Below are 11,369 nucleotides of genomic sequence, written 5' to 3' on the forward strand. Positions count from 1 at the left end.
CATGGGGAAAACCACGAAAACACCCATGCAGCCAGCCCGTTCACGGGATTCGTACCTCGAACCGAACTACCAGTGTTCAGCGACTTAACCGCTCGGTCGCTGGTGGGCCCAGTTAAGTGAGGAAAGAGATTAAAAGAGACTGTGCACTAGCAGGTGGGATAGTTGTAACCTCGGCTCCGGTTGCTTCAGTTTTGAATAGTGACTGGACAAGAGTTGTACAGCTTTCCCGACCATTGCAGATGAAATAATGACGTACGTCACGCAGTACAGATTTTTATAGGGAACGTAGCCAAGAAGAATTAAAAGGGCTTTTGCCAATTAAGTCAATAATATGCTAGTATTCATATTTTGTATATTACATACACACACACACACACACATATATATATATTTATTGTAATTTAAAAGCATTACAATATGAATCTTTGTGTCATTTAAAATCAGGAGTTTTGTAATTGGAAGTATATTATGACCATCTGGTTCAAAGACAATGGGCGGAATAAGAACTTTGTGAACACAGCGCAAAATGAGAAAAAAAAATGGCACGTCTTCATAGTATATTGCATCATGTACTGAATGCAGTTCACATGCTAAAATAAAATTTGAATGAATATTAACACTTAAATTTTAAATGAAATTGAAAGATACGAATGGCATGGCGTTTAATCATGGCATAATTGAAAAAAACGTTAATTTGTTTTCTGTATTGAAATTTATGGTATGGATGAAACATTCATGATTTTATCCTTTGAAAAATTATATTATTATTTGAAAAATTATTTTACTTAAGACACTATGTATACACAATTCTAATCCTTACAGCTCGATCAGCCTTACTCATAAATTATTCCTATAATTTGTTTCATTGTCATTGCTGATGAAATATTTTGGGGTTAGGATCGTTAGTATTATTAACAATAGTATATTTATTTTTATAATAATAATTAGTAAAAGAAATAAAAGCAGTGCTGAAATCTACGAATAAAGACTTTATTAAAAATTTACAGTGTTTAGATTATGCAATAAAATGCAATATTTTGTCTCATTTCTATCATACCATTTACCAAGCATTTGTATCTTTATCAACATGAGAAGATATCCATCCTGGTTTTTTGTAAATTTGCAGTTTTCTTTCAGGAATGTTAAATTTATCTTAGCTTTTACGAAATAATTATTGGATCAACAAACCACAATGCGGACAACATAATCCCTCATTTGACAACATAATAAACTCTACTTTATTTGAAAAATGTCGAGATTTATCCCTGACGTACTCATTTTTCGTAGTGAGTTCTGAAAGATGGGTACACATATTAATGGTAGAATAGTTGAGGTATGTTATTCTAATCATCATTAGATAGAGTTATTTGAATAGAGTGAAACTGTAATGGCAGTTTAAAGTCATACAAGTGATTTCTGTTCCGAAATCAATGATTAAATAAGAAAGATTATTAATAGAAAATATTTATAGAGTAAAAAAGGCATGCTTTGCAAGAAATTTCATAACGTTTTTCCCTTTGAAGTATTTTACTTTATTTTTACATTACTTACTTTGCTTTCCATAGAAACTTAACCATATCGACATGTTTATAGCAATAATTTAAAACGAAAACGCTTAAATTATTTTGAAACTAAAACAAACAAAAAGCTCTAAAAGTAAAATTCTGATGTGTTGCACTGCCGTTCTGGCTTTCCAAATTCACCAGACATTTAGCGATATATATAGGAGTATTGGAAAGATAGGAGTGTAGAAAACAAAATTGTTGCATTGAGTCTCTCAAAAATAAGGACTGAAATGAAAATCATTACATTAAGGTTAAATGGTCTTAGGAAATACAGGCTTTGAAATATATATAGTTAATTTTTTGAACACGTTTTTTTCCTAAACTTTAGCAAAGTAAGTTTTAAAAATGATAAAGTGACCAAACGTTAATGGTTTATTTGAATTCTTTTAACTAATACTTAGTTACAAAGGGAGTAAAATAAAAGTAAAAATTATGGTAATATTTTTCTTTCTTTTTTACTTTTTTGCTTAACATTATGGTAACAATTATATGCCTCCTATCGCTGCTGAAGTCATTCTAACATCCTCCCTCTTAAAATAACTGTCAGTTAAAGCTTAAGCATACAATATATATGCTCATTTCCTTAATCTAAATTCCATTTCACTTCTGGTATTAAGAATGGTATTCCCAATATTGCATTGCAAAAGTATCAGGAATTCAATAAACTAGGAGCTTTATCGTAATTGAGAAGTAATGAAAACTTCTATCACACTTACTTTCGCTTTTTTCATGATATCCATGTATAAAAGATGAAATCAAAATTTCATATTATGTAACCAATATAGTGAAAACCCAAAAACAGCTTTGCTTAAAGCATTAAGTGGTAAGAAATAGTACTACTTTTAATAGAAGTAAAAATATTTTACAGCACAGCATGGATGGATTACACATGGATAGGATTTCCATGGCATCATATAATTTTATATAGAAGCGTTTCAAGGATTAAATTTGCATTTTACCGTTTCATATTTTATTTCTTATTTTCATATTTGTTTGTCTTCCAATATTCTAACATTTTGAAACCAGATTCTAGTAGTACATGGTCCATCAGAAAACTGTATACGCGTTTTAACAAAAGAAAGTTTTTTATTATATATTAGTACCGAAAGTAATTATAATTAAGTTTAATATAATCTTCTTACATTTGTACTTGTACTGTTAATTAGAGTGGTCAGATTGTGAGTGGTAGCCATTAAGTACTAGACACATAACACAACAACGTGTAGTTGTGTAAACAACGTAGGTCAGTGTCTCCTTGAGGACGTTTTACAGTGTCCACCCAAGGCGATATTTAATTCACTCTCACACGTTATGCCTCACACATTAGTCATAAGAGTACCGACATTCGTTGAGCAAATATTATATTTTAAAGATACTTCAGATTCGAAACTAATATATAGATACCGTCTGTTAAATTGTGTATACTATTATTGTATAATAATAAAAAATAACTCAAATCATGGCTGTTAAATTGTGTATACAATTATCAGACTCACTCTGTATTATTAACCATACGCGGAAATGCAATAGTCCGCTAAAATTACCATTGCCTCCCAGTAAAATACATCAAAAAATAAGTAAAATAAATCAGTCTTCACGATACGTTAAGAAGTGTATTTGATTACGATTATTTTAAGGTGACAGCAAATAAGCTGTTGGAAAAAAATAGCTCAAATGATGGCAAAATCTCACTACCCTGTTCAGATAGGAAATATTCAAAATGTTTCCTCATATTATTCTAGGAGTAAGCTATCAAGTGCATTCTAGATTTCCCTATTTTTCATTTCTGAATATTACAGAACACCATTTCTGTGAGTTACGGAGATGACCCATTGCATTACTTGTGATATGTTACACTGACATTTTCGTTTACAGTTTGTGTAAAAAATATTGGGTGTTTTCTCAATGAATCATACCCATGTCTACAGAGAATATTTCTCCTGTATGCATTTATCCGTCAGTTTGATTTCAGGTCAACAACAGATTTTAGATTCAGATTTTGTTTTGCATTTTTTTTTCTATTCAGCATTTAGCAAGTTCTCAGGCTATCTCTGTGATTTTTGACATCTTGCTTATTTTTTAAAAAACGCGTTAAGTTTTTAATTTACTTTTAAATTTTGGAAATTTTGTATAAAAGATAAGGAATCTTGTATAGCAAATGCAAATATTCATAAATGTTTTGTGTTAGTTATTATTAGTGCCCTCGGCCCTTTTAACAAATCTCATTTTCTGAAATTACCGCACTTCTTATATTGGATGATATATTTTTAAAACTTTCTACATTTTCCAAACTCTCAGAGCCATTGGCTGCATTGGAACAAAGATATCTCCTTATCGTTCCTCTTTTAGGTTTCATCTGAAGGATTCAATTCACTGAAAATTAAAATCATTGGTCTAAACAGACACTATTTTACTGAGAGTGTGGGGATCGAAACAAGTTATAGGCTTGCATATATAATGATATATTAGTATATAACAAAATTTGCATGTTTAAATAATTAATGCCGTTTCAAATCGTTTGTGCACACACCTTTCACGCACGTCTGTCTTTTTTTATAATATTTTATTTTGTATACTTCTATTCTTTTTCTTTTATATTTAGAAAATATAACTACACTTGAGTTCAAAGGAATCTCTGCTACTTACAAGCGTTCTTTTTTCGAAACTATACGAGTCTTTTAGTTAAGATCAAACCCAAGTAGATTTGAATATTGCAAGTTATTGATACAGAGTAATGATGCAAATGAGTGGAAGACTGGCGGAAGTTTAGTTAGACTAAATTTAAATATATGAATATCAATACTTCCAAGCTACATAATTGCCTAGTTAGAAACTAACTGAGTAGTTACATGGGATAGAAAATGAAAAATATTTTTATAAAACGACAAGTCTCGCATTACGAATAGAATTTTAACTATTAGCATCATTATTATTTAAATGACTACACCATGCTAGTTCCTTTGTTTTATTTTGTTAGGACGTAGCCCAGTCCACCTTGCAAAACAAAGTTTGCCCTATGACCATATAAGGGCTGCGCCAGTACAAAAATCACCACACAACTATACAAATACACGAATCACACAATGCCAACGGCTTCTTTATTGTTGTTAATAATCTTCATAATCTTATCAGGTTCTGTGTTCCTCCTTACTTGCTTAGGGAACATTAACTGTCTTGACTCGGAACAGGGAGTTTACTAAAGGCTATGTTCAATAAATTTGGGAAGTAGGCAATACACACAGGAAGGGTATACGAAACCCTTTATTTTTCTCTCTTTACAATGATTTCCGGACTTCGTAATACAGAGACCAACCACTTGTGGTCTGAACGTAAGAATATAAAAATATTAACTAAACTCTAAAACTAAACTAACTTTGGATTAATCAAACAAGTGCCTAACTCCGAGATTGGCCGTATATTAACAAAAAGCCGTGTGTAGTACAGAGAACTGCTAACACTACGATACGTTTAAAATTATCAAGAGGATTAAACCTCTAGCCTTGAAGGCAACCAGCAACCGAGTAAACCTACTATGGCAAGCGGCCTGCTTCTAATAACTCCTTCCTCTTTCTTGCTTTGCAAAAAGCCACAACTTAAGTATAGTAAGACCCCGCTTAACGCTGTTTCGTTTAGCGCTGTTTCGGTTTAGCGCTCTTTTATTTCAACCCGGGGATTCCACGAAATCGCTCGCAGCATACGGGGATTCCCCGAAATATTATGCAGCGATAGGTTTCAAATACATATCCGAAAGAGTGTACTTGTATTTCTTGTTTGGTGCGGTATTGTACAGACATATTTTGAAGGGGTAAATGGGGAAGATGTCGAAGAAATAATTCAAGAAGCAGCGGCTAGTCTTTCTAATGATGAGCTCAAGGAATTAACTGAACAAGAAGAAAACAAAAATGTTGACAGCAGTGATTCAGAAGAAGCAGGGCCGGATTAAGGGTGTCGTAGGCCCTAGGCACTCCAGCAGCGTAGGCCCGGAAATAATAAACATTTTTTAACTGAAATTGACCGCTAATATTAAGTAATAATTTTGTTGTAGATATAAATCCGAAAATGTGATGATGCGGTAAAATAACATTATTTTATTTTGGGATTTTAATGTTTTTATTTTTCATAGAGCTATTTTCAATAGCCATAATTCCAGAATTGAGTTTATCTGCAACAATGCAACTTTTATATCTACCAAATTCCATGCAGAATTCCAGGGTTTTAGTACATGAACATGACAAGACATTAGCCGCCGGGAAAACCTCTCGGACGGGCACATGCGTTTGACACAGTTGGCCACGTTTCCATGCCCACTACCAAACGCTTGCGCGAGATCGAGAGGTTTTCCCTGCTGCTAAGGTCTTTTGTTTTAGTAGCTCAGTTGTGTAATAAGTTAATATGTGAACACTACGATAGAGCGTGTATGCCTGTGCTTGTATTTAATCACGCTCAACCCCAAGTCAATCTTTAGTTTAAAAACTGGAAGTTAAATTTATTATAAGTAAGGTAAGTAAAGGAAAGTTGTTTTTATACTCTACTTATTTCAACCTAGTTTTTGATTCTGGAATATTGCTTCATTCCATTATAAATAATAGAATTTTCATTTTATCACTTCTTATTAGTATAATAGTCCGCCGTAGAATGCAGCACAATGCAAGGAACTTTGAGTAGGCCTACTATGGGGTGGTTTGGCCATACTATTGTAAAAAATCTCCAGTAGTAGTCGTAGAAATAGTACAGTCCAAATCACCTTTGGAATAGCTTAATTTTAATCCATACTCGTAAATCCGGGTTTCGTTTTTACAAGTTTAAAATGCATTACTTAGCAAATTTAAAATAACTTTTTAGCTTTCTGATAGCATAATAAAAGCGACGGGCGCAAACTAAAATGTATATTTAAAGGTGACGAGAAGAAGGAGAAAACAAGTTTAAATTTTAGTTTGTGCGTGCCCATCGCTTTTATTATGGTATATCAGAAAGTTAAAAAATTATTTTAAACTTTTAAGCACAATTTATAAAAGCTTTTTTTAAATATTTTTTTTTTTAGCGAAAAATGTCTGATGGATATAAAAGAAAACACCAAAGTGGACATGAAAAACGCAAAAAGAAAGAGAAAGTGAGTGAGTCGCTTAGTAAAATTAAAGGTTCTTTATTGAAATATGTTAACATTTCTAAGGAGACAGAAGATAATGCAGATGCGGTAGATATTTCCTCGATCGAGGTTAGACCTAAAGAAGCTGAGGCTTGTTGGGACTCGCAAGAATGTTCAACCAATAAAACTGAGAATGTCACAGAAGACGAGGCTGACGGGGGTTTACGAAACTTTAACGACGCTTCCAAGCAGGTGGTGCCTGAATCACTATCAACAACATCAGCCTCAAGTATTTTCAGTTCTGATCCAGCACGGTGGACAACCATAAGCGCAGATCTTATCGATTACTTCTCTCGTAATCACCCTGTGCAGAAATTGGATATAAATTTTAAGTTATACTCCACTAAATTTGGCGAAATAATGAGATGTCCATCACAAGATTATTTTTTCAGAAAACTGAACAACAATGATATTATAAAAAGGGACTGGTTGATATTTTCCGAATCTACTGGCAAGATTTTTTGTTATAAATGTATTTTGTTCAAATCGGACCTACCTGGAAATCCAAACCTGTGTAACCAATTCCTTACAGGCTTTAATGACTGGAAAAACGCACATTCGAGAATTTCAAGTCATGAAGTGTCAAAAGAACATTTTGCATCTATTTCTGCTTTAGTGAACTACCAACAAACTAGAAAAATTGATGAGACGTTTGAAATTGTCAAGGAAAAAGAAAGCACATATTGGACAACGGTTTTAAGAAGAGTAGTGGAAGTAATTAAGTTTTTGGCCGAAAGGGGACTAGCGTTTAGAGGCGATAATGAAATACATGGTGATCCTAGTAATGGCAATTTTCTTGGGTGTATCGATCTCTTAGCCAAATTTGATCCGTTTCTAGAAGAACATGTAAGAAGATACGGTAATCCAGGCCGCGGAAAAGTATCATATTTATCCTCCACAACGTATGAAGAACTAATAATTTTACTGGGGTCAAAAGTATTGGAAAAAATAGTTACAGAAATCAAAGAAGCCAAGTATTATGGAATCACTGTGGATTCTACACCTGACGTTAGCCATACGGATCAACTCTCCATAGTTATTAGATATGTCTCAAAAACTGGAGATATATATGAACGATTTTTGATGTTTGTTAAAATAGAAAAACATGATGCCAAGTATCTTTTTGACACTCTAATTTCAGTTTTAGAAAATCAGGGAATAGACCCAAAATTTTGCAGATGTCAGTCTTATGACAATGCGGCTAATATGAGCGGAGTGTATTCGGGAATACAAACTAGATTTAGGGAAATCAACAGCGCAGCCACTTGGGTACCATGTGGAGCTCATAGTCTTAATCTAGTTGGCACAGCTGCGGCAGAAAGCTGCTTAGAAGCTGTAAAATTTTTTGAAATTTTGCAATCGCTCTACAATTTCTCTGCAGCGTCCCCTCAAAGATGGTCTAAACTAAGGTCTTTGGGAAGTAAAATTTCTGTAAAAAGACTTTCAGAGACCAGATGGTCAGCACGTTATGAGGCTGTAAAAACATTATGTGCCCATTATGATGATATACGTGGTATTCTTACAAATATTTCAACTAGTGAAGGTATGAAACCTACAACAGTGATTGAGGCACAAACCTTAATCCATCAAATGAATACTTTGGAGATGGTATTACTCACAGTTATTTGGGGAGATCTACTAAAACACGTCGATATTGTAAATAAATCTCTTCAAGAACCTGGCATCGAGTTTAACACGATGGTGCGACTTTACGACAGTTTAATTCAATATTTATCTCACTGCAGTACTGAGGACATGTATAATAGCTATTATCTTAAGGCAAAAGCCCTTGCACCAGATTCAGAATTTAAAGAATCCGAAACTAGAGTTCGTAAGAGAAAACGACAGTTCGATGAAGGGCCAGATGAGACTCCCTCTCGCAGTGCCAAAGATTCCTTTAAGATTAATGTTTTTTTTATTGTTCTGGATGTGCTTTGCGCTGAAATGACAAAGAGACGCACTGCGTATACCAGCCTTTATGACACATTTAGTTTTCTTAAGGATAATACACTGACCGAGGACATTATCAAGGTTAAGGCTCAAGCTCTGGTAAAAATGTATCCGTCTGACTTAGAAGAAAACTTTGTTGATGAGTATTTGATTTTTTCAAATTTGTACCCCAAAACCACCTCTATAACGGATCTTATCAAATTACAAATAAAGGATAAACTTGTGTCAAGTTTCCCAAATGTTAATATTGCATTGCGCATATACCTTTCGATATTGGGTTCGAATGCAGAAGGAGAAAGATCATTCTCCAAGTTGAAGCTTATAAAAAATTTTATGCGTTCAACTATGGGTCAAGAGAGAACTTCATCACTGGGCCTTCTGTGTATTGAAAGTGATGTCGCTCGCGGCATTAATTTTGAAGATATAATACACGAATTCGCTGTGTCAAAATCCCGAAAAAAGGAGTTATTTTAGGATCTACTTAGTAAACCAAACGTTTTGTATTCGTATTTTTTGTGTATTTGTATTTACATATATTATTTTGACCTTCACTATATAATAATATAAAAAATGTTTATAAGTTTTTGGGGTATTTTTATTTCAATATATTTTTTTTTCAAAGCCCTAAGACCTTTGGCCTTCGTAGGCCCTAGGCACGTGCCTACTGTGCCTAATTGGTAATCTGGCCCTGAGAAGAAGAGCAAAAAGAACTTTCGATGGCGTTTGTAAAAAGGAGTTTGTCTACCATAACTGAAATAATGGATCAATTGAATCCGAATGATGATCCGAATTTTGACAGGAGCTCAAAAGTAAGGCGTGGTGTTAGAGATGCTCTATCCGTTTATGAAGAACTTTTAAGAGAACAACGCAAAAGAAAAAGGCAAACAACATTAGATGCTTTTGTCACAAAAAGGCAGAACACTGAAAACGCGGAAGGCTAACTAAATATGACTGACTGAGAATTTTATTTGTTTTTTTTTAAGAATATTCGTTTTGTTATTTATATTTTGTTTTTATTTTTGCAAGAAATAATAATGTGGTATTAATTTGGGCTTTAAGAAATAAATGTTTGTTTTTATTTTTATTAAAAAACATACTTTTTTAATTTAATACCTAACCAATTTCCTAGCCATCTTCCCCTAACCCCAATATTTACATGTAAAGATAGCCTCGTTTAGCGTTGTTTCGCATTACGCTCTACTTTGATGGAACGTATCCCCCGCGTTAAGCAGGGTCTTACTGTACTTGGCGTTCGCAAGACAAATTTGCATAAATAAGTTAAAGCTTTTAATTCTGGCCGGAAGTAGAAAATAAGAAGTGATAGTAAAGATTTAAAATAAAATAAACGTTAGTAAAACTTAGGATCCTTACATACTTCCCGCCAGAGTTAATTAGTTTGAAACTGAGGTCTAAAACGACCTTGTTGAAAACTTTTAGCTCTAGAATCTAACGCGAGGCCAATCTTTTACAAACATTTCTCACTAGAAACTATGAATTAAAAAAAAGTCGTTTTTACATTATCAACTCCATGGACAATTACTTTTCATCTGTACTTGCAATAAACAGGGTTCTTAGTTGATATCTGGTTCCTTCCAGAGATCTGGAAGGAAAACTAGTTTAATGATATGTTACACAATTAAATGGCAAGTAACATGAATACTTATATTTCTCTTAACATTCCTATTTCATTCATAACGTTATTTAATTATCTCCCCGTGCTCTCTGACATGTGTTGTAAAGAAAAACACTAAACACGAACGTGTGTATGTACAAGTGTTCAACACTACCGCCTGCAATTAAAACACTAACGTGTTAAAATTCAACATAACAAGACCTCAGAACACACCTTATATTCATCTCTAAACCCTGAGGTACTATTCTGAAAAGTGGCTAACTCTGAAGTGTAGCGTCAGAGAGCCTAACTACATTCATTCAACCTTTAACACATATTCACAATAATTTGCTCTTTTTATAGTCACACGAATAAGTTAAAATTTTTGGCATTACTTTCACATTTAACATATCACATTATTTCTTAACGTTTAAAATAACAGTTCACATTGTATATAAGGACATATTAACATGCCATTAATTTTACGCATTTTAAAACATACATTAGTAGTACATTGTTAACTTCTATTCTTTTCCAAGCAAGTGCCAATTCTTCTACATTGAAACACTACATTTCAAAAGTCTTTCAGACCAAAACTTCTTTCTTGCCAGAATCTTTTAACTAAAATTTTATACAATAACTTTTACAATTTTCTTAAGGTACCTTTCTCAAATATTATCAATGCTTTTACAATATCCAAGTATTTACACATTCCTATTACACATTAATTTTAGTTTTACTCGCGACTAATTGAAAAACATAATACCAAAATAGGTAACAACTCATTTCTCGCCTTTTTGGCGATAAAGGTAGACCTCACATGAGGTAAAACTTCTTGAATTCTGCCACTTGCAGTAAGAATTAAAGATTAATTTAAGGTTTCAAAGTAACATAAAGTTTTACTTATCTTTGTGATATTCGGACATCCTTTTTTCTGCCCAGTCCTGGAAGGTAGCGAAGACTACGGTTTGGTTTATCTTCCTTCTTGTGCGGGTTCGCCCTTCGGTTCCTTCCTCGATGAGCTTTCTTTTTGTTCCAGTGCGGTCACCCTTGAAGACCTTCTTTTTAGCCTCTGCCTGTGGTCTCGGCCGTTTGA

At 33.4% G+C, this 11,369-nt stretch overlaps 1 protein-coding gene across 1 annotated transcript; it reads left to right on the forward strand.

Annotated features, from left to right (window-relative positions):
• Positions 1–1,300: 1,300 nt before the first annotated feature.
• LOC146997801 (zinc finger MYM-type protein 1-like) lies at positions 1,301–9,135 on the forward strand. The gene is made up of 2 exons (XM_085814404.1): positions 1,301–1,333; positions 6,736–9,135. Exons 1-2 carry the CDS (start codon positions 1,301–1,303, stop codon positions 9,133–9,135), a joined length of 2,433 nt encoding a protein of 810 aa, XP_085670530.1.
• The last annotated feature ends 2,234 nt before the right edge of the window (positions 9,136–11,369 follow it).

The sequence above is a fragment of the Stegodyphus dumicola genome, chromosome 4 (genome assembly GCF_044657685.1).
Source record: "Stegodyphus dumicola isolate Sdum_Otavi_A_Nest chromosome 4, ASM4465768v1".
NCBI classification, from domain to species: domain Eukaryota; kingdom Metazoa; phylum Arthropoda; class Arachnida; order Araneae; family Eresidae; genus Stegodyphus; species Stegodyphus dumicola.

Excerpts from the sequence above, each read along its gene's own strand:
- LOC146997801 (XM_085814404.1), top strand. The coding sequence starts at position 1,301 with ATGGGTACACATATTAATGGTAGAATAGTTGAG. Across the intron at positions 1,334-6,735 it reads TTAATGGTAGAATAGTTGAG|GAGACAGAAGATAATGCAGA; the intron begins GTATGTTATTCT and ends AACATTTCTAAG.